Here is a 24,217-nt window from a genome sequence, read left to right on the forward strand (position 1 = left end):
AGAGAGAGAGAGAGGAAGTGGTGATCCTAAGCCTATGGCTCCAGTGCCCCAGAACTTGCCCCAACTTTCTTTAGCCTTTCAAGCCATCGATCCAAGAGCCTGGTCAATATTTATAAAACCTTTGAAAATCTGGGCTCTGCACATCTTAAAGGCCATCTTTCCCCCCACTGCCAGCAGCCTGAAGTGCTATAGCCCAGCCTAACAACTCACAAATCCTTATTACTTCATTCCGCCATGTGTGTAAACCAGCTCTGAGCATCCATGTTGCCAAATAGGTTGTGAGAATTGGCCAGTGATGTCTCAGAAAGAAGAGGATGATACTTAAACTCCTCCATCCCCTTCCCAGTTCAGGGCTAACAGAAACTTGGAGGTGATTTATATTAGGGACAAGATAGGGTGGGAAAGAGTTAAGCATCCCTCTCCCAGGGCCACTTCTAATTTGGAACCCCAGCAGTTGAATTATATCTATATGGATCAGGGGGCTCATCTGTACACATCATTTAAAGCATTATAAACACGTTATTAAAATGTGCGCTGCAGAGCAGTGATCCATTGCCATTGGGAAATTGCATTGAGAGCAATAGGACATTATTAAAAATAGCCTTTAATAGCGTTTTTACAGATCAGTGTAGATCCAGCCAGGATCTCTTACAAGAGATCCAGTCAATAATCTCATAAGTAATGTGTAGTTTAGCCAGGGGAGGAGTAGAAAAGACCATTATTAAGGGAGCAAAGGTCAGTCCCATGGTACATAAGATGTTAATATCCTGTGATTGAAAGCTGGGGAGAAGATGGGGAAGTGGGAGGCAGTGAAAACACTTGCAGCTCCACGCTCACCTTTGGAGTCATTCTGCATTCCTGATTCCCAGTTAAGGGCTGGGTCTCAGCTAGGGTTGGAGGAGAAATTCAGTTTTGTTTGCATTTCACTGAGAAGTCACCTAAGACCCACTTCTCAAACCAAAACACAGCAAGCCTTTGAAATTCACACTTGTCCGAATTTTGTGATGCAGTTCTCCAACTAAACAAGATGCACAAGAGTAAAGGGGGAACCCTCCCCATCAAACACCCCATATGCCCCATTGCAAAATTACTCCAGCCAAGTGTATGCACAGCATGTATGCACAAGACTAAAGCGTGCATATAAATGCATATAATTGTGGAAATAATATGCAAAAAAATGTATTATGTTGGGGGAAATCACTTTGTAAAAAATGTATATGAAGGAAAAAATTGTACATGAAAAGTTATGCATTAGAAATCTGTATTAAACATTCTGACGAATGTTCGTGAGGGTTTTAAAGAAACAAAACCACAAATTACTGCAAAAATGTAGATGATTACATTTAAACAGCAATAAAACCTGATAACATCTTTGTAAAACTAAGCAGAGTCTGGTACGGTTTCAAATTGGATGTGGGACTGCGTGTTGAGATGCCTGCATTGCGCGGGGTTGGATTAGATGTCCCTCAGGGTCCCTTGCAACTCAATGTTATGATAAGAGTGGGGGGAGGGGACTTAGAAAACTGAAATAGACAGATCCGTCCATCCCTAACTTTATAGCTGAAGCTCCAGGCCCCAAACATTGCAACCTTTGATCTGGCTGAAGGGGACAGAACTAGGAGGCAAATATGAGGACCACTTACAGTTGACAGTGATGAGGACCCGCTTGCTATCAGGTGTTGAGACTCCGTTCACTGTGATACACTCGTACTCCCCAGCCTGCTGCCTGTTGATTTCCGTGATTTCCAGGTATTCCCCTTCGCTGGTGAACCCATCTGTTGGGGAGGGAGGAGGGGGGTGGCGGGGAGGGGGTCAGGGCCAGCAGTAGGGAGACAGACACAAACACAGACTTACACACAAGAAAACACATATGACAGCAACACTGTTATCCACACCTCGGATACGCAGGGGCTGTCTCGCACCGGGGCTGTGACAACAGCACAGGGGGTTGTGGGTTAGAAGGGGGGGGACAAGCTTGCACAACCTGCGACCCACCAAGCCAAACACATCCCAGCAACTAGGGACGGCCTCTCTCCCGGGGGCTTGATAAATGGATGAGCTCCAACCACCCCTGTTCTCGTAGCAAGGCTGGCACGAGGAAGGAGGGACCTTCAGAGTTCCCACCAGCATGCACCCGTCTGACACCAGCACCCCACAACCCAACCCCAATTGGGACTACAGCAGGCTCCAGTGGCGAGCAGCAAGACCATTCTGACATTCAAAGTGTTGGTGCTGACCTTTAAAGCCCTAAACGGCCTCGGTCCTGTATACCTGAAGGAGCGTCTCCACCCCCATCGTTCAGCCCGGACACCAAGGTCCAGCTCCAAGGGCCTTCTGGCAGTTCCCTCATTGCGAGAAGTGAGGTTACAGGGAACCAGACAGAGGGCCTTCTCGGTAGTGGCGCCCGCCCGGTGGAACGCCCTCCCTTCAGATGTGAAGGAAATAAGCCATTATCTTATCTTTAAAAGACATCTGAAGACAGCCCTGTTTAGGGAAGTTTTTAATATTTAATGCTGTATTGTTTTTAACACTCGATTGGGAACTGCCCAGAGTGGCTGGGGAAACTCAGCCAGATGGGCAGGGTACAAATAAATCATCATCATCATCATCAGGCCACAATATAGGTGAGGCAGTGGTAAAGGACGCCTGGATGGTTAAGTCCAGTCAAAGGCAACTATGGGGTCTGTGGCACTGATTTTGCTTTCAGGCTGAGGCAGCCGGCGTTTGCCCACAGACAGCTTTCCAGGTCATGTGTCCAGCATGATTAAACTGCTTCTGGTGCAGCAGAACACTGTGACAGAAGCCAGAGCGCATGGAAACGCCGATTACCTTCCCGCTGCAGCGGTACCTATTTATCTACTTGCACTTTGACGTGCTTTCAAACTGCTAGGTTGGTAGGAGCTGGGACAGAGCAATGGGAGCTCACCCCATTGCAAGGATTTGAACCGCTGACCTTCTGAGGCTCAGTGGTTTAGACCACAGCACCACCGGCATAAGGCCCCAATGTAGGACCTCACCAGGGCTTTATGAGGACATCAATATGACAGCTTCTGAACTGCCTAACGTGGCCAGCCCCAGAGAGACAAGCAAGCAGGAGGGCAGGTAGGCAGCTACCAGCAATGTCAGGTTCTATCCAAGGATGCTGACTCGTGCCGCCATTTGTGTTTCCAAGGTCTGCCGCCTATTTTCTGGGAACTGTGTCCCTGGGGAAATCAGTGTTCCCATTTGCCCCTGATTTTATTTTCATCTTCCTGCCTTTGTAGAGATGTTTGGGAATGCCTTTGAAATATGTTTTATTTATTTATTTATTATTTACATTTATTAGCCAGCTGTTCAACTAGTCCTCTAGGCAATGCACAACATGAATTAAAACGTCAAAGCAGATTAAATAACACATGCTTACACACACACACACACACACACACACACACACACACACACACATTTTTATAAGGGTACAGATAAAATACCCGAAACCCTACCAAATTAGAGACTAAAATAGGAATCAATATCAGCTTTAAGGTATTGAAAGGCTTTTTAAAAAGTTTAAAAGCCTGGGAGGACACTAGGCACGAACTAGGGTTTAGAGCAGCTTGTCACCCCTGTGCAGCTCACGATACTGCTCATTCATCAAAACCAGGTGAAGATTTATTCCATATTCCTGTGAGTCTGTATCTTAGGTTTCCCAGCAAGATTCAATTGCTGCTTAATTCTCCTCACTCCTCAAACACATTTTAGGCAACTCGTCAAAACTCAAAATCAAATCCCAGTATCGTAAGTGTGAAAATCCCACACACCCCACAAGCTATGTGTGCTAAAGCATGGGGAGCAGCTTTGCCTACGAGGTGGAGCTGTGCTTGCTGATAAACAAATCAAAGCTCTGCACCAAGAAAAAGAGGAAAAGCTGCATTCTGCAGCTGGAATAATTAAGCACTGCCTTGTAGAAGTCATGGGGAGGAGCGAGGGGGCTATGTTTAGCAGGGGATTAGATTCTCACTCTCTGAAGAAGAAAAAGAAGAAGAGTTTGGATTTGATATCCTGCCTTTCACTCCCTTTAAGGAGTCTCAAAGCGGCTAACATTCTCCTTTCCCTTCCTCCCCCACAACAAACACTCTGTGAGGTGAGTGGGGCTGAGAGACTTCAGAGAAGTGTGACTAGCCCAAGGTCACCCAGCAGCTGCATGTGGAGGAGCGGAGACGCGAACCCGGTTCCCCAGATTACGAGACTACCGCTCTTAACCACTACACCACACTGGCTCTCTGCCACTGCAATATCTTTTCTGCCACAATTCTGGGATTTCACTCACCATTGAAGATACTCTTTCAAGCCCATTCTACAATTTTAAGGAGTGGAAACTTTGTTTGTTTGTTTACTTATTTTAAAAAAATAAAGAAAGAGGAGGTGCTAATTTCTGTACCCAGTACCAAATTTCACCTGCTTAACAGATATACATGGGTACGAGTTTCATTTATTTGGGGCAAAATCTGCTTTGAGATGTAGGCAATCGTCGGCTCTATTTTATTTATTTATTTTATTCATTAGATCTGCATACCGCCCTTCATCTGCGGATCTCAAGGCATAAAAATACAAAACGGAAACACAAAAGACATAATAAAAACAATAACCGGAACAAAGAAAACCCATACCCCCTCTCACATTTAAAGAACACATTTAAAGGGGCATACAATGCTAATCAGCCAAAAGCCTGGTTGAGGAGGAGCATTTTCACTGGGCACCTAGAACAGTGAAGGTGCTAGGCAGGCCTCCCTGGGAGAGCATTTCACAAATGGAGAGCCACTGAAGAAAAGGCCCTTTCTCATGTTGCCACACTCTGAAGCTCCCATGGAGGAGGCACAGAAAGAAGGGCCTCAGGTGGCAATTTCAGGGTCTGGGTGGGTTCATATGGTTCTAATCTGTAAACAGGTTTCCTTCTTCCTGCCTTCATTCATTTGCAGAGGAAACCAGTTGCTCAGAGGGGTGAGTAAGTTTCTGCCAGAATAGGGGACAAAGGGGATACCCTCAGCCTCCCTCCCCTCTCCAGCCTCCCTTACCTTTCAACTGCCGCCAAGTTACCGTCGGCTCTGGCTTCCCCACTGCTAGGCAGAGCAGATTCACGTTGCTTCCCTCGTTCACGGTCACTGCTGATGAAATGTTCACGATCCGAGCAGGGACTGCAGAGTTTGGAGGGGAGAGGCAGTGAATATCAAGGTGCATCTGGCCTCCCAACACTAGGGGGCACTGTCTTCCTTGACACAACCCTAAGGACAGTGTCTCTGAGGTTTTGAACAGCCAGTTGCCCTGCAGCAATTAACAAATGATTGTGTTTGACTGCAAAGCTACGCTCTGGTCGCTTGACTACTTAAGAGCATAAGAAGAAGCCAAAGCCCACAAAGCCAACATTCAGTTCTCACAGTGGCCAACTAGAGGCCTATGAGAAGCCCATGAGCAGGACTTGAACACAACACTGCTCTCCCCAGTCATGATTCCCAGCAAGTGGGATTCAAAGGCATTTTGCCTACAACAAGCAGAACATAGCTAGCATGGCTACTAATCATTTACAGGCTTGTCTTCAAATTCTCTTCTTACATATTACATTCAGTGGTAATGCCAGGTATCAGCATCACTGGGTACCAGCTGAGCCTCAACTTCCAGTAGGGGGCAAGGGAGCACCTTGTTAATATGGCAAAGGCCAAAAGTTGATGCCAGGTGAGCAAGGTGCTGGACTTTGGGAAGGAGGCGTGTGGCTGTGGCAGGGTCTCAGAACCCTCCTGCCTCCTCCCCAAACTGGGGAAGCATTAACTAGGCTTTGGGAAGGAGGAAGGAGGAGTCTAGGACCCTGTTCAGAGCCTCACACCTCCTTCCCAAAGCCCAGCACATCCTAGGCTTTGGGAAGGATGTGGGAAGACACCCTCTTGCCCCCTGGGCCCTGTGTGTAGGTACCAGTCGTGCTGCCCTGAATCTGCTTCTGCTGTTTCTAAGAATCCTTGCCCCTGCTCCTCCCCATCCTTCTTTGCTGGGACTGTTTGTTCGCTTGCCCTCTCCAACCCGCATGAGTTTTGGCAAGTGCAATGAGGAGCTGTGGATACCCTTGGCTCGTCTTGCCCTCTTTCTCCTGCAGACTGGGTCTGGAGGCAGAGGGCAAGCAAATGGGCAGCAGGAACACTGTTGAAAGACTCATTCGCTGAAGGCAACTTGCATAGAGGCACCCATAAAACCTAGAGCTGACACTGATTATGTTCAGTGTTTTGTCATGCCCTGGAGTGAGCAAGAGTAACTATCTAGGATGGGCCCACACAGACAGAGAGACAGTGGAGGCTAGTCCATTGGGATGGTGGGACACTGCCCAGCCAACCCCAGTCTGCTCCTAGCAGTCTGCTCCGGTCTTGGGTGGGAATCCGGTCTTGGGTGTTTGATTTTCGTTGTTGTGTATACTGTGTATATACGGACAATGACAATAAATTTATCTAATCTAACATACTAGTCTTCCTGTCATGATGTCAGCCACTTTGCTTGCCTTTTTTTTTTTTTTTTTTTTTGGTTATAAATAGCTGTCCCACCCCAGAAACAGCTGCATTTTGAGTGCCTCCTCATCAAATCCTCAGGCTAGTGCTTTTGGGGTTAATTCCCAATAGCTGCTTTCTCTGCCCCAGCGGAAGAGCCCCCGAAAAAGAAATTGCTTTTTTCCTGACTGGGCCTAATGATCCCCATTGTCTGCCCTGATAGGTTGGGGTGACGTAGGCGACGGCGAATGATGGAGGAGCTGAGAACAGCTGTTTCCTGACGCCCAGGCGCCTCGTTCCGGACCGGGGTCCAATCAGCTCCTATTGTACTGGCTTCCCAGCTCCAGCAACCGTGGGAAAAGGGGGGGGGGCTGGGTGTAATTATGGGGTAGGCTAGTATTGCAGTTGTGGCTTTTGCCAATGCTGCAGAAATCCCGCAGGCGGCTGGGAACCAGCGGAGGAGAGGAGTCTCTGTTTGGTTTTGACAGCTGGAGAGAGATTCCAAGTTGTCTCGAGCCAAAGTGCAGCTCTTCTCTGAGATGGAGGGCAGAGTTCTGGGGAGCTAGACCTACACAGTCAGATGCAAAAGATGGCAGGACTTTTGCACCTTTGCTAGTTGGGCAATTTGGAGAAATACTGCTGGAGAAACACCTGGTGCCGTCAGGAAAGGATTTTGAATTCCGAATTTTTTTAAGCCACCCTGGGGCTGTTGCTGGTAGAGGGTGGGTATGAAATTATAACAGTAACAATAGTGATAGTAATAATAATAGCAATACCGTGCACAATGAGGTACACCTGCGAGGTGTGGGGCTTGTCCTGTGTCTGGAAGGAGCAGGTGTAGAGCCCTTCGTCGTACACGTCCACATGGGTGATCATGATGCTGAACTCCGAGGGGCTGTTGGTCAGCAGCTGCACCCGTGAGTCGATGGACCACTTGTCATTGCCGGCGTACAGGATGTTGGAGCGGTTCAACCACGCCACGCGCGTCACCTGCTGGTCTATGTAGCAGCTGCAGAGAAAGGAGAGGAATTAAGCAGCAAAGGTGAGCGGCAGAACGATGGAATGAAAACGGGGCAACAGCAGAAGAAATTGTGGCAGGGCAGGGCTGGCTCCTATATCGGATTCTGAGGGATGCTGCGATGGACGTAAGAACATCTGGACCAGGTCAAAGATGCATCTCGTCAGCATCCTGTTCTCACAGCGGCCAACCGGAAGTCTATGGGAACCCCACTGCTATCCTTACGCCTCCCCCCCCATGAACTTCTGATATCCGCTGATATTCTAACCCCCCATGAACTTCTCCAATCCCCCTTTAAAACTATTCAAATTGGAGGCCACCCCTAGTTTTCGTCGGAGCGAATTCCGAAGTCTAACTATGTACCGTGTGAAGAAATACTTAATTCCGTCTGTTCCGAATCTTCAAATATTCTGGATGGTTAGGGTCAGGGAGGTCAGTAAGGTAAAGGTAGGAATGAGAGAGTTTCTCAATTCAGTTTCCTCTCAGTGTTTTATTTATTTTTTTAAGTCTCCTATTCTCTACATTCACACATCAGTTTCCTATTTATTTAAAAAACAAACAAAAAAGTTCTCATGAAAATTAATCAACGTTTTAGTGTGAATTTCTCCCAGTGTTGCACATTTGTAGGCAATTTGCACGTTTTCGCAAAGCTGTTGCTGTTATATTTATTATCATGCACCCCTTCAACAAAATGGTCCCAGAGTGGGTTACAGCAATGTAAAATACACTATTAAAAACAGCTTATCACCAGTCATGCCTTTCTGCGCGATTCTTCCCACTAATGTATGCATTTTCAGCCATGCTCTACCCTGATACACATGTATTTTCAGACATGTATTACAGTGGTACCTCAGGTTAAGTACTCAATTCGTTCCGGAGGTCCATTCTTAACCTGAAACTGTTCTTAACCCGAAGCACCACTTTAGCTAATGGGGCCTCCCGCTGCCGCCGCAAGACTTCTGTTCTCATCCAGAAGCAAAGTTCTTAACCCGAGGTACTATTTCTGGGTTAGCGGAGTCTGTAACCTGAAGTGTACGTAACCTGAAGCGTATGTAGCCTGAGGTACCACTTTACTTGGCTAGGGAACTTGGCTTGAAAATTCGGAGAAGCGCAAGTTTCAAAGGTTGGGCTGTGCTTCGGTTCGTGTGCCATTTCAGAAAGGACAAACTTAATCAAATCCCACTTCCTTTCAATCCCAGCCATCGCACAATATATCTGCCTCAAAGAGGGACAGATATACAGCACAAGCGGGGCCTACTTACACTGGCATTTATGCACCCAGGCCCTGTCAAGGGAGCACCCATAACCTCAAGGCCTAGGTTGCCTCCATCACCCCAGTCCAGGCAACAGCCGCCATCTTGGGGCCTTGAGAGAACAGGGACCTCAGCACCTGAACAATATCCTGCTCTGTGTATCGCTGGTTTGTAATCCGAGGGAAAGCTGGGCCCTTTTCCGCCTCTGTAGCACACAGCCGAGCAGAATTTATTACACAGCATTGTAACATGTGAGGGAGAAGAGAACGAAAGTACTCCTGAGTTTTCCTCACAGATTGCTGAGGCCTTTGGCGCTCTCTCGTTCTCTCCCTCTCTCTTTCCCTCTCTCCCAAGCCCTTTGAAGTCCAAAAGCCCATGTTATTACAGCTCTCTCTCTCACACTCTCTCTTTTTATCAAGCCCTAAAAACTTGAACACCTTCCAAACTGTGGATTTACAGAAAAAATGAGTGTTGGGGAGAGGGAGGAGAGGGGGGGGGGACATTAAAATATCCCAGACTTTGTGAACTCAGCTGCTGAATTTAAATCCTGCGCGGGCACGTTCAAAAGCAACCCTTGCCTTGCAAATGGACTTGGGGTGTTCTTGGTGCAGCCACCCTCTCCGAGGCCCTGGCATCTGCCCACCCACCTCCTTGGCATTTCGCTACTATTCCTGCCACTTCATTTCTCCTCTCTCTCTCTCTCTCTCTCTCTCTCTCTCTCTCTCCCTTCCCCTCTCTCTCCTCACCCCCCCCTTGCCCTGTGGCTCCCGGCCTCAAGATTTAATTATCGGAGTGCTTTTTCTCTCGCCTTCAAGGCGAGTGGGCGCTAAGTAATCCCGTTTCTTGGTCCCTGACAGCTGTCAGGCACAGATTGGACAAGTCTTCCAAAGATAACTGGGGGGAAGCTGGTGTGGGGAGGGGGAGGGCTTTGTGTCCCCCCCTTGAATTTGCAGCTGACCCTGATATTTTATATAGATGCTATTCCTCCACACACCCTGCCCTGCCCCTCACATTCTGCCACGGACCCAGAGCTGAGATATCTGCTAGTGGCATCTTGCCGCACAATGCCTGGCGAAAGTGTCCAGGAGAAGGTCAGATTCCTGGGACAGAAAGGGCCAAATCTACAATATACCTGGTTATTTTTCCTGGTTTTTTTTTAAGGAAAGCTTTAAGGAAAGCAAAATATTGGTTGGCTGGTTGGTTGGTGGGTGGGGGGTGGGTGGGTAGGGCCTGCTTAACCCTTTCCTCCTGCCAGCCATCGGGAGGTAGGACCACGTAAAAAATATACAGAATGGCAGAAAGCTATTGTAACAGAAATTGGGATCACCCAATAAGTCCGATGGGCTTTAGCTCTGGGACTGGCAAAAAGGAAGTGGTTCCTTCTTTTCAGAAGGTGGGATTAATGGGTGGAACTCACTGCTGCAATATGTCAGGCTTTGGGGGATCCGATCCCTCTCACGGTAGCAGCCAAGAAACAGAAAAACAATAAAAGTTCTTACCATTTAATTTATTAATATTCACAGGGAGATATGAAGGAATGCAGTCTTCCCTAAATAATGGTGTTGCTCTGAATAAAGTCCCCCCCCCCACCTCTCCTATTCTACATCACTCCTGTGTCAGCTAATCTGACCCTTCTGCCTCTGAGATCTTTGTTCTACTACCCTCAATGCATGTCAGGTCCTGGGGGTGGGTGGGGGTAGGTGGGTCAGGAATGCTTTCCAAAGACACCGAGTCTGTCAGTTGTCTCTCCCCGGTGCTTCTTCTTCCTGCTGTTCCTCTTCCAATATCCCCCAGCTTCTCCACTCTGCAGCCTCTGAACTATGCCCTTCTGCAAACCACTGTTCTGAATCTATACTGGCGCCCGCACCATTCCTCCTCAGTCCAGTCCCTGACACAATAAGAGTTGTGATGGCAGCTAGGGGAGAGAGTATTAAAACCACAAAAAGAGCCTTGCTGGATCAGACCAAAGCTCCATCTGAACCAACACCCTAATCCCACAGTGGCAAACCAGCACTCTAACAGCAGGACATGAGTTCAAATGCTCTCTCCAGCACACAGTACTCAGTGTTGCCTTCTGCTTCTAATGCAGCAGGGAATATATTGCATAGGCTCCATGCCTAGTTGCCACTGAAGGCCGTTATCCTCTGTGAGCTTGTCTGGTTGCCCTTTTAAAACCACCATCTTTTTAAAAGGTGGTGGTAGACGACAGGCATACCAGCAGCCACGAGCCAGGATCTTAAAACCTCCATGCAGAGTTGCAGTATATCTCAGCATCCAAGGAAAGGAGGCAGCATAGAAAGGCATCATTTCCATGGCCGTTGTGGGAAAGAGAGAGCACTGGACTAGTTGGATCTCTGCTCCAGCTCTGCCAAAATTCCTCCATGGAGACAGGGTACTGGGTGGGGGTGACCTGCCCCTGGGAGCTAACAAAAGATGTAGGCTCTGTACTGCAGCTCGCTTAGTATTCCTGCCAAGCAAGTCAGCCAGCGAGCAAGGGAGGGAGGGCTCCTTTCCACCTCCTCCCCCTTCTATTCTGCAGAGAGAGAGCAGGAGGGAGAGGTCTTGGGAAGTAGGTCAAAGCCTCTGCTGATTCAGGCTGGTGGGAACCCGGCACACTGCAGGCTGTTTGGAGTGGGGGGCTGGCGGGTGGGGGGAGGAGGAAGGGGGGAATGGCAGAGAAACGATCTCCGCATGCTGACTCACAACTTCCAGCTGAGCGTGTGTGGAGGGGGCTGGGTGCAGAGAGGGTACATGGGGAGGGGGGCTCTCCCTGCTCTCCCGCCCCATGTTGTAGACCCACATTCCCTCAAAGAGCATCCTGGCTGCTTTGATGTCTATTGAGTGAACAAAGCAATTTATATTTTAAAAAGAGCAGGAGAAGAACAAAAGACAAACACGGCCGGATCAGGCCACGGGGCCCATCTAGGCTAGCATCCTGTTCTCACAGTGATCGGCCAGATGCCCGTGGGAAATCAGCAAGCAGGATTTGAGCATGGGAGGACTCTGCCCTCCCGTTGCTTCCAGCAACCAGTATTCAGAATAATAATAATTATTATTATTATTATTTATACCCCGCCCATCTGGCTGGGTTTCCCCAGCCACTCTGGGTGGCTTCCAACATAATATTAAAATACAATAGTCCATCAAACATTAAAAGCTTCCCTAAACAGAGCTGCCTTCAGATGTCTTCTAAAAGTCTGGTAGTTGTTGTTCTCTTTGACATCTGGTGGGAGGGTGTTCCACAGGGTGGGTGCCACTACCGAGAAGGCCCTCTGCCTGGTTCCCTGTAACTTGGCTTCTCGCAGTGAGGGAACCGCCAGAAGGCCCTCGACACTGGACCTCAGTGTCCAGCAGAAGGATTGCTGCCTCCAGCTGTGGAGCCAGAGATTAGCCATCGTGCTGTCCCTACCCTCCAGCATTCCTCAGATGAAAATGGGGATGCTGTCCTGGGCTTTGAGGCACACCTTCTTCTTCTCATGCTGCATATGGCTCTGTCGTGTGCCCATCTCCACCTCTAGCACAGCCACTTTCTCCTGCAGTTTCACCACCTTAGTGCCAGGTGGTCACAGTAGTTTGCCATCCTTCCACAGCCCACCGCTGTCCCTCCTCCTCCTCAGAGACCGGAGCAGGGACACAGATGCAGCGGCTTTGTGGACAAGCCCCACCCTCTTTGCTCCCCAACCCACTGCTTTCTTTATGGGAGACTGACCGACTGAGAAGCAGGGAAATGGTGAAAGACTTTCTTAGGGGCATTCAAGTGACCCATATCTCGTTTTCATTTTTAAAAAAACACAGGAAGTGGTGCCATTTTGAGTTGGGGAAATGGAGCGGGAGGCCTAGATCTAAGAAATGTGTTAGTGGGACGCATGGATCTGAACTTCCAGCAACACGTTGAAATACTGCACTCAAGGGAAGGTCCCTTGGGAATTCGGGACTTGGCGTGACCAAGTGAGAAGCCGTGATGGCTTAAGGGTTTTTGTGACAGTCCCGGCATTTTGGGGGCAGTTGGAGAATATGTTTGTCTAGTCCTTGTTTAAAGCCATCTGGATTGGTGACCATCACACACACACACACACACACAGAGAGAGAGAGAGAGAGAGAGAGAGAGAGAGAGAGAGAGAGAAATTTATCGCCAACCACTTGCTTCGCATTTGTAATAGGGGAGAAATTTGATTTTCTTTGCATTGGAACGAGAAACTACCAAGCTCTCACTTTCTGAACTAGCACGCAAGTCATTCATTCATACTCCTCCAGTGTGGTTCTCCATCTAATGTGCCAAAAAGAGAGAGCATGTATTGGTGAACATATGCAGAAATATGTATGCTAGTACACACACACACCTGTTATATAGGGGAAAGTTTCTGGCAAAACATGATTATTCATCAAAACTTCAAACAAACATGTGTATATTAGTAGAAATTTGCACTAAAACATTGACAATTTTTCACGAGGCTTCCTTTGTTAAACCAACAACTCACAAATGGCTGCAGAAATGTGAGAAACTGATCCCAACATGGGGAAAACAAGAAACCAAAATTAACAGGCACATCCATCCCTATTTCACACCAGGCATAATTTCATACACTTCTATCATGTTCCCCTTTTCTCCCTGTCAAGGTCAATTGCCTTAAGGTATATTAGCGCTCAGCTCTGATTGAGCTCAATTTTGGGGAAATAAGCATAAAGGAGGGGAGGGTTCTGCTCTCCTAGTGTGCATCTCTCTTGTGATTTTAAAATGGAACCCTTGCTCCCCATCTAAATGTTTTTAAAGGCATGGAACTGCTCCTGCCATGTCCACTCTGGGCATTTCCAGGTTAGGGGGGGGGGGGCTTCAGCAGAATGGCTTTTGATGGGACATCCTGGTGCTGGGTCTGGCGGGAGCTGGAGTCCCAACAATGCTTAGAGGACCACATTAGCCACTTTGGGATTGTAAGTTGTGAATATCATGCTTGCAGGAAGAAATGGCAATGAGAAGTGTAAGCCTATCCATACCAGTGAGATCCTATTGTGAATGTGGGTATGGCATTATGACATAATAATAATAATAATAATAATAATAATAATAATAATAATAATATATTATTTATACTCGTCCCATATGGCTGGGTTTCCAACAGAATATTAAAAATATGATAAAACAACAAACATTAAAAACTTCCCTAAACAGGGCTGCCTTCAGATGTCTTCTAAAAGTTAGTTAGTTGTTTATTTTTGAATTGTGCTCGGAAATGTACTGGGAGCCAATGTAGGTCTTTCAAGACCGGTGTTATGTGGTTTTGGCAGCTACTCCCAGTCACCAGTCTAGCTGCTGCATTCTGGATTAGTTGTAGTTTCTGGCTCACCTTCAAAGGTAGCCCCATGTAGAGCACATTGCAGTAGTCCAAGCAGGAGATAACTAGAGCATGCACCACTCTGGCGAGACAGTCCGCGGGCAGGTAGGGTCTCAGCCTGCGTACCAGATGGAGCTGGTACACAGCTGCCCTCGACACAGAATTGACCTGTGCCTCCATGGACAGCTGTGAGTCCAAAATGACTGCCAGGCTGTGCACTTGGTCCTTCAGGGGTGCAGTTACCCCATTCAGGACCAGGTAGTCCCTCACACCTGCCTGCCCCCTGTCCCCCCAAAACAGTACTTCTGTCTTGTCAAGATTCAACCTCAATCTGTTAGCTGCCACCCATCCTCCAACCGCCTCCAGACACTCACACAGGACCTTCACCACCTTCACTGCTTCCGATTTGAAAGAGAGGTAGAGCTGGGTGTCATACTGACGAACACCCAGCCCAAACCCAAATGTCCAGCCCGAAACATGAGGTGCTAAAGTACTTGGGAAGGGCTGTAGCTCAGTAGTAGAGCATGTGTGCTGCAATCAGAAGGTTTCAGGTTAAATCCCTGGCAGCTCCACGTAGGGCTTGGAAAGAACCCTGCCTGATACCTTGCAGAGCTGCTGCTGGTCAGTGCTGGACAATGCTGTGCTAGATGGGGCCAGTGGTCTGACGCAAGATAAGGCAGCTCCCTATGTTTCGAGGGCTAATTGGTCAGATCATAATACAAAAACCATCCGGCGAGAAATGACAGCCACATCTGGAACTGGCACCGAGTCTGCTCCACTGAGACCCATTAGTGCATGGAACACCAAAGAAGAGAAAGAGCAATGAGCAAGAAACAAGCAGAGGTCCTTTGTGCTGGGAACAAGAGGTCATCATAGGGCCAGACTGATCCCTATAATGCAGCCACGTGAAACCTTGGCTTGGTGGCTGCTTCCCCCATGAAAAGAGGATAATCTCTGGCAGCCAGCAGTCACTGAGAGCTGCAGTTGTTCTCTTATTGAAAGTCAGGTGGGCATGTGTTCCAAACAATCTGTGAGATGCACTAATGGCTGTCCCTGAGCATGTGCAGAGTATCTTCCCTCCTCTACTGCAGCTCTTGTGCTCTAGGACAGCAAGAGTTCTAGTCAATCTGGCTGCAGCCCACAGCATCTCACTTACGCAACTAACCATCACTCCTCCCCTAAGCATGTGCAGAGTGGAGAATGCCGTTTTAAAACCCAGGCTTGCTGTCAGTCCTTGCTCAGAGAGGGAGAAAGGGGATCTCAATGGGGCGGGAGAAACTTCTCCGGCTTCCTTTCTGTGTGCTAGCCTTTAGTTAAAGCAAGGGCAGTTAAAACAATACGGTAATCCTGGCACATGTTTTGTATAACTGGACTTAATTTTGGAACGCAGAATTTCACATAATTCTGCGCTACTGATATGGTTGAAAGATGCAAGGTGTGGGAAGACACAAGATTTACCCACCCAGGAAGAATGGCAGATGAAAGTGATGGACTATATGGAACTGGCGGAATTGACTGGCAGAATCCGAGACCAAGGTGAAGAGTCGGTGGAAGAAGATTGGAAAAAATTTAAAGTTTATTTACAGAAACATTGCAAAATTAAGGAATGTTAGAAGGTTGTTGGAATGAAGTAATGTGGTTTTAGCAGAAATCATATAAAGGATTAGGTTAAAATTGATTTATTAATTGGTGAAAGACGAGAATTACAATATATTAAGATAAATTATTAGGATAAAAACAAAGCTGGAAAGGATTTGCTGAAACATCTAATTGAACTAGAATACAAAAAAGGGAGGTGTGAGGAGGTCAAGGAAATAAGTAAAGGAAAGAAAGCTATGTAAAGGTTTGATCTGTTTTTTAATTGTTTGTATTTTTATGTCTTTTTATTTTTCTTCTTTTGTTTTTTATTGTTTCTCTTTGTAATCCTTAAAATTTGAATAAATACTATTTTAAAAAAAAGAAAGAAAGATGCAAGGTGTGCTCTCCCTCACATTTTTGGGTGCTGTGCTGCCCCGCGAGAGCATGCCCCCCCAAAAAAACCAGGATGTTCCGACTTAAACAGGACAGTTGAGGGGTATTAACCTGATTTGGGGGTAATGGAATTCCCTCAGAATACAGGGAAGGCTCTCCTATGTGGGCCTACTGGGAAGGGTTATCGCTCAGTGACAGAGCATCTGTTCTGTGTGCAGGTCCCAAGTTCAGTCCCCAGTGTTAGGGCTGGGAGAACTCTGGAGGGCTGCTGCCAGCCAGTTACAGGCAACACTGCTTTTGGCGGTCTCTCGCACTGACCCAGTACAAGGCAGCTTCCCTATGTCCTCTTGCTTCGAAACAATGCAGAAGTATTCACACCAAGGCCTGGTGAATTTATGCTGCATTTGACAGAGTTATTAGCCATCCCGAAAGTCACCGCCGGCTGCTATTAACGCGTTATGAGAAGGTAATTGTGCGTTGTGCCGTGAGGTGGGGGGAGGGGGAGAGGGCATATTTTATTTAAATACTGTCAAGATGTTGCGATGAAACTTTAATAGGCAGGGAGAGCTAAATGATTGAACTGCGGGACGAAACCTGCTGTGGGTTCAGACATCAACGGAAGGGGGAAGGGGAGAGCAGGGTCAGGGAAAGGTCCCGCTCTCTGCTGGAGCAAAGGCTGTAGATGAAAGATGGCTGCGTCACCAGAGAGTGTGCCTCTGTTTTGCTTTGCTTGGAAGGAGCCACTCTTCCCTTACATGGGAGGTCTGTGATGGTTGGTGGTCCCTGGGCCCAGCAGGCCCAGCACTAGACCTGTGTACGGTGGCCTGCAAGGTGCTTACATTTGCTAATCCCCATTCATCCTTTTACCTCAGGGCAATTTAATAAAGGAAGCCAACATGTGGGCAGCAGGCAGCTGCCCCCACAAATCTTGCTGGGCTCCAAAGCCCCTAGGTTGGGAGGAAAGGCCACAGCTCAGTTGGGAGACCACCTGCAGAGGGTCCCAGCTTCAATCCCTGGCATCTCCAGGTATTGCTGAGAATGTCCCCCACCTGGAAACCTGGAGAGCCAGTCAGCATAGCAGTGGAGACCAAACCATGAGGGAAACTGGGGCACTGCCCTACTGACTTCAGTCTTCCCCCCTGCTAGCCCTTACTTGTCTGCTTTCTTACAGTCTGTGGAATGGCTCTGCCTGTCTTCTTCTTCCTTCTTAAACTCTGTGTTGCCTCCTCCAGCAGGGAGGAGAATGGGGACAAAAGTGGAATTAGTTGGCTCTGCTTGCCATTCACTTTGGCACCACCTGCTGTTGGCCTCCTTGCCTTCTGCTCTACCAGCAGCAGTGGGCACTGCAATGTAGGGAACGTGAAGCTAGATGGGCCAACGGGTCTGACTCCCTATGTTCCTATCAGCCCAAGCTAGTGCGACCAGTGTTCCAAAACATCTGGAAAGCCACAGGCTCCCTATTCCCAAAGACAGAGGTGTGGGGTTGAGTGGGGGCTGACATGGAAGGTCTAGTAAGTTTAGAACAGGAGGAAGATATGAGTCCATACAGCTTGAGAAACTACAGCAGCCTTCCTCAACCTGAAGAGGTTTTGGACTATAAATCCAATGAGCATCAGCTAGCAGGACTCTACTGGTTAGGTTGGATGGGAGTTGAAGTCCAAAACCTCTGAAGACCACTAGGTTGTGGAAGGCTTTGGTCTGGTCCATGGTAATAAATTAATGGGGAGGGCTCATCACTCTCTCAGCCACCCACAAATACACACACACACACACACACACACACACACACAGTGGTACCTCGGGTTACATACGCTTCAGGTTACAGACTCCGCCAACCCAGAAATAGTGCTTCAGGTTAAGAACTTTGCTTCAGGGTGAGAACAGAAATCGTGCTCCGGCAGTGCGGCGGCAGCAGGAGGCCCCATTAGCTAAAGTGGTGCTTCAGGTTAAGAACAGTTTCAGGTTAAGTATGGACCTCCGGAACAAATTAAGTACTTAACCTGAGGTACCACTGTACACACACACACACACACACACACACACACACAGAAATACGCACTCCTCAGTCAGAGGGAGAAACTCACCTTAGTGTTGCATTGTCCCCATGACAAACTGTGTAATTGTCAGCTGGCTGGTTAAAATCAGCACCCCGAACCAGCAGTCCTGCACAGTGAAAGACACAGAGAGAAGCTGCTGTTAGAGTGCGACCGAGGGATTGCCATGCAGAGTGATCCAGGGATGGCAAAACAAGCAAAACCTCTTTTAGGAGTAGAGCTTTTAAAGTTGTTATAAGGCCGAAACCTCTTGTCGATGTAGAAACAGGCAAGCTTTCTGAGCTTTCCCCTTCTTAATATCATCCTGTAAGAATTCTGCCTGAAGAAGAGTTCTGTATAACCTAGAAGTGACGCAGCCCTGCACCAACAGAGGATGATGTTCACAAATGATTTATGATTAGATATCACTTGGCTGTCAATATATTGAGCTGCTCTGAACTAGGAAAGGTTGACTACATCAGTTTCCAATTCTCTCGGTTTCTTGTTTTTCCCCCAAATCTTAAATTTGGCTCTCCACATTTCCACATCAGTTTGTGGTTTATTTTTTTTAAGTTCCCATGAAAATTCGCCAGCATTTTAGCACACATTTCTACTAATACACACATTTTTGTGAAGTGATTTCCCACAACAGAATGTGTTCTTGTATTTATTTTCACCACACTAAACATACTTTACCCTAGTCCATGCATTTATGTACACACAGCTTGTCTGGGTAGCTGGACTGCAAAATTCAGAGTGCTGTGCAAATTTCGAAAGATGGCTTTGTTTCAGCTTCAGAAAGTGACAATGAGGCAAGTTCACCTTTAAATGTAAAAGCAATTGAATGTCTCCCCCATTCGCCCTTTGAGCTAGCCACTCTATTTTGGGGTACAATAGTAGAAAGCAACACTGCGCCTTGTTTACTTTCTTGTGATATTCACATGGCAATCTCACAGTCCCACCCTGGAGTCAGCACTGATGAGGAACAGAGCATGCAACCCTACTGATTCTCCCAAACCATTGCCTACAGCAGGCATAGGCAAACTCCAGCCCTCCAGATGTTTGGGACTACAACTCCCATCATCCCTGACCACTGGTCCTGTTAGCTAGGGATGATGGGAATTGTAGTCCCAAACATCTGGAGGGCCGGAGTTTGCCTGTGCCTGGCCTACAGTATAGCAGGTCAAGAGACCTTTTTTAGTTAAAGGGACCTTTCTTGGCTGTCTTTTTCCCCCTTCAGCACTGCAATGGTTGTACTGCGCGCGCGTGCACACACACACACACACACACACACACATCATGCAAGCCCCTCACCTGCAGTTTGAAGTGGCACAGGCTAGGAATAGCATTGCCACATGATCTGCTTTTTGTGTAAACTAACTGTAAATCTCCTTTCCCATTCATTTACATCTCCTTGGGGTATTAATGACTCATTAGCATTGCTGTAGTTCTCTTTGAGGTATCATTGACTGAACAGCACTTAAGTGTGTTGAAGTGCACGGTGTGATTTCTTCTTTACCTGACAGCAGATGCAAGCATTGCATCGCTTACCCACACTGTCAGTGACGCTTCTGCTTAAAGCGACAACAACCTTGACAATGCCTTCCCCTGCTCCGGCCCCAAACACACAAACACGCAAATATGAAGACATGTGTCAGAAGAAGTCCATTTGGTCCTGACTCATAGGATTCCCTTTCTCTAAACATTGTGTTTCTCTAAAGCAAAAGGAACAGAGACAGAAAACAGAGCGCAGCAGTGCTCTGTCCACCTGCAATTCCCAGCAACTTGTCTTTGGAAGCATACGCTGCCTCTGAACATTGAGGTTCCATTTAGATAGAGTGACCGCTGGATTTCCTAGCCACCTTCACCTGGATCTGACTTGTGAGATTCCACCTGTGCGAGGCAACCACTGACTGAGTATACGGCAACCACCAAGGACATTGGAGTGCCAGCTTCTATCAGGGCTGTTAAGAGAACATTTGTGAAACAATCTGACTCACGGTACAAGCCTCTCTTCTCTTCTGAATTGGGGTGGAAGGTGCATGTGCATACATAGCCTAGATTGCCTGAGGGCTCATCAACGGGGATGTCTCATCAAATGTGCCTCTGTTTTCTTTCCCTGTCAAAAATCCACTGACTCTCTCTCCCTCTCCCAGTGATCTAAGGTCAGGAGGCTTAGAGGCTGGGCTGACAATAGCTAGAGAAAGTGTCCAAGAGACAAGTCCGTAGATCCTGAATGTCATGATGTGCAACCTGGTCATTAACAGGTTCTGATGCTGCAGAGTTAGGAATGTCATGAGTCAGATGCCTGGCTTGACTCTTATTTGAGGGGGCTGGAGGTGTTGTTGTTGAAGCACAATGGTCCCTCGGGATGCCCAGACCCAGATTGTTTGTCATCGCGAGCTTGCGATTTGAAAGCGAGCCCAGGATTTCAAAACATGCAAAGGTTGGGCAGCAGTAGTAGAGATAAACTGCACCATTTGTCAATTCCAAAGTCTGGCTCGCCCACGGCAATTCATCACTTGATATGATGACTGCTGCCATCAGGAGGCGGTGCTGTCAGCAGGGCAAGAATTTGGGGCAGAAGTCAACAGAAGGAGCAGGAGAAAACACACAAACGCACACTAAAGAAACAGAGCAAGGCTTAGCTTCTAACATGCTGAAGTAACTGAAGTCAATACACATCCCAGTCTAAAGTAGCCCAGGAACTATGGCCCAGAGTCTAAAATTATCTCCCTGCACTGCTGCTCAAAGGGATGAATAATTAAGGTGAAAACCCACAGAGAGACTAGAAAGAGAGGGAGTGAGCTTCCAAGCTGCCGCTATTTTGGGGTGGGGTTCAACCACATACCAGCAAATTCAGGTTGCACAGTTATAGGCTAGTTGGGAGCTCTTGCACAGCATAAGTGCTTCTCCAGAAGATCAAACATTTTTTGCAACAGGGAAGGGAAAATTCACTGGGAATGAGACTGGGAATGTTGCACCCCTGCAAACAAATCAGGCCGAATGCCCATTGAATAGCTAACGTCATTTAATCTCCCTGGATAAAATGACCAGGATGCATGTTCAATAAGGAGGTCATCTAGAAGCATCCAGATAGAGGGGGAGGTGTACGTCAAGGCTCAGAAAGCCACATCCTCTGATTTGGAAGGCCTTAAAAGAAGGTGGGGCTAGCAAACTGGGGGGAACCCAGAAAGGAGCACTCCGTGCTGCAACATTTGGTTGCGGCTCCCACTTGCCTGCTCTGCTACAAAGCTATGGACCGGAAGGCTTCTCTTTTCTTGACTTCCCGAGACAATGAAAATTTTATACCCCTCCGGTGCTGTAGCTAGAGTGGGAAGCCCTCTGCTGACTCCAGGTTGCAGCTGTTCCCCTTCCATGGGAAACTGGAAATCAACCAGCCCTGTGACATTTTGCACATCCAAAGAAGGCTGATCGCCGAAGAATTAATGCTTTTGAATTATGGTGCTGGAGGAGACTCTTGAGAGTCCCATGGACTGCAAGAAGATCAAACCTATCCTGAACCTATTCTGAAGGAAATCAGCCCTCAGTGCTTACTGAAGGACAGATCGTGACGCTGAGGCTCCAATACTTTGTCCTCCTCATGAGAAGAGAAGACTCCCTGGAAAAGACCCTGATGTTGGGAAAGATTGAGGGCACAAGGAGAAGGGGACGGCAGAGGACGAGATGGTTGGACAGTGTTCTCAAAGCTACCAACATGAGTCTGACCAAACTGCGGGGGGCAGTGGAACACAGGAGTGCCTGGCATGCTCTGGTCCATGGGGTCACGAAGAGTAGGACATTACTAAACAACAACAACAAGCTCCAGGCACTGAAAACAAGGCCTGAAGCTCAGCCCCAGCCTTAGAGCACTGAGGCATTGCTCCTGTCTGAGATACCCAGTCACTACGCCCACCCTGCCCGTAGTCCATCAGAATTGGGGTCCAGGCTATGATTGACAGGCATCAGCATCTGGGAGAGATCTGAGGGTCAAAGCTTAGTCAGCAGCTACGCAGCAGGGGACCCGACCAGCATCATTTTTATTATGGATTTATTTATTTATGTCCTCCAAGTGATTTCCTTCCCCTGCCTAGCACAGCGCAGGTCACTCAATGGTGTCACCAGCATTTGGGGGCATCTGCTGCAAAGATTGGAGCCAGGGAAAGAGGTGGAGGGGTTTGGACAGAGTCAGCCCCCTATCCTCTGCCCTATGCACGAGATCACACCCTTTTTGTCCTATTCATGGTTAATGGTGCCTCTTCACTAGAGCTACTAAAAAGTGTGTGTGTGTGTATGTGTGTGTGTGTGTGTGTGTGAGTGAGTGAGAGAGAGAGAGAGAGAGAGAGAGAGAGAGAGAGAGAGAGAGAGATTTTCAAGCAAATTCTCCTCGCCCTATACTGGCCTGCAAAAAATCCGAATCTCTCTCTGCTCCTAATTTGCCATCAGTCATGGGCTACCTGTTACATACTTCCATAGCTATCTTTTTGTCCACAGGCTTCAAATATCAAGGACTAGCAGCTGCTCAGCAGATACCAGCAAAAACACTCGCTGTTGTGATGGACCTCTGTAGTAAAGAGAGACTCTGCATATACCAAGGACTCAGGCTGGGTTTGCATGCTCCCAACATACAGTGCATTTTTGAGAGCTCGGCACACAGAGGTATTGCATATACCCCAACATGTTGGGAACCCTGTAAGTGTAAGTCAGACAACTCAGATTTGGGGTGGAGGGTAGGGTTTGCCTTTCGGTGCGATCGCACTCTCAAGTTCTGTGCTTTATTTTTCCTCAAAGAGTCAGGAAAGCCGGGGGGGGGGGGATCCATTTAGGCACAGTGTCATTCCCCGCAAAAGTCCCCATGCTACCAAATTTGTTAGTCGCAACCCAAACACAGAACATATTTGGTAAAGTCCTAAAAATCCATTCCAGCAATTGTGAATTAAAGGGGTTGCATCCACTGTTAGTCGTACTCAGATTCACACCCATTGACCTTAAATCGTTTGTTTGTTTCCCAGAATTTACATGCCGCTTGACTGGAAAAGCAACCACCACCCTCGGATAAGTTCACAAAAAGAATAAAGCAATGGAATTATCAGCAGAAACAATATAAAAGCAATTGTTTACGATGATCAAAAATAGGGGAAAGCAACCATAGGCTAAAAAAAACAAAGAGGACACATTCTACAAAAACAAAGAAGACACATTCTACAAATTGGGATACAGGTCTGAAATGAGTAGAACTCCCTATGGAATGAGTGGTGAAACACACACACACACACACACACAGAGAGAGAGAGAGAGAGAGAGAGAGAGAGAGAGAGAGAGATAAAGATATCTATACAGATATCCATATAGATATATTTCCAGTTTCTAAATCCAGATTAGGAGGGTGTAATCTAATTTTGCTTGTGTGTTTGTGTGCCTGTGGAACTCAGACCAGGTAAGGCAGCCTGCCTGACCTTGCCGATTCTTAAATCTGTCCACAGATCAGCAATGCATTGTGTGTATGTCTGTGTGTGTGTGAGAGAGAGGGAGAGAGAGAGCGAGCGCAGGAGCCTGCATGGGCCCCTCCGGTGAAGTGCTTGATTAAGATTCTGTCTGGCTGACGAATGGAGCCGGACACAAGTCGGAGAGGCAGACGGTTGCTTTGCATGCAGAACCAGGGAGAAGGTGACGAGGGAAGAAAGAGACATGGACAGAGATCAATCACAGCCCGCGCAAGCCCCGCTAGCTCTCCTCAGCAATGCCTCGCAAGCCTCCGGCTGTCCTTTCTCTCTTTTCCTCCCCGCCACCACCAAGCCCCTCTCCATTCCTACACAGCTTGTGCCCCACCAATCCTATCAACGTCCCTCAGAGGGCGGAGGCTGTGTGCTCCAGGTTTCCCTTTGGCCCAGCTCCCCATCCCTGCCTCCATCCCAGATAGCCTTCCCCTATGACAGATTGCAGTGGGCAGGTATCTAATTGGCGGCTCTCAGTTGGATGTGACATCGTGTTTACTTCATGTTCTCGCTCTGGCTACGAGTGGCGACTGTCAATATCCAGCAACTGGCACCGTGGCACACAGACAGCTTGAGGGTCACAGCAGATGCTGCTAAGCCAGCCGTCCCTCCTGGAC

The 24,217-nt window shown here is 47.9% G+C and overlaps 1 protein-coding gene across 1 annotated transcript in view; it reads right to left on the reverse strand.

The window, feature by feature from the left end:
* IGLON5 (IgLON family member 5) overlaps positions 1 to 24,217 on the reverse strand; it is a gene marked incomplete at its 5' end in the record, with an annotated part of 130,128 nt that overhangs the window by 8,857 nt on the left and 97,054 nt on the right. Inside the window, 4 exon segments of the mRNA XM_081869258.1 lie at positions 1,644 to 1,775; positions 5,052 to 5,171; positions 7,277 to 7,509; positions 18,157 to 18,235. Of these exon segments, the coding sequence (XP_081725384.1) occupies positions 1,644 to 1,775; positions 5,052 to 5,171; positions 7,277 to 7,509; positions 18,157 to 18,235 (564 nt within the window).

The sequence above is a fragment of the Podarcis erhardii genome (assembly GCF_964252035.2).
Source record: "Podarcis erhardii genome assembly, chromosome: 7".
Classification (NCBI taxonomy): domain Eukaryota; kingdom Metazoa; phylum Chordata; class Lepidosauria; order Squamata; family Lacertidae; genus Podarcis; species Podarcis erhardii.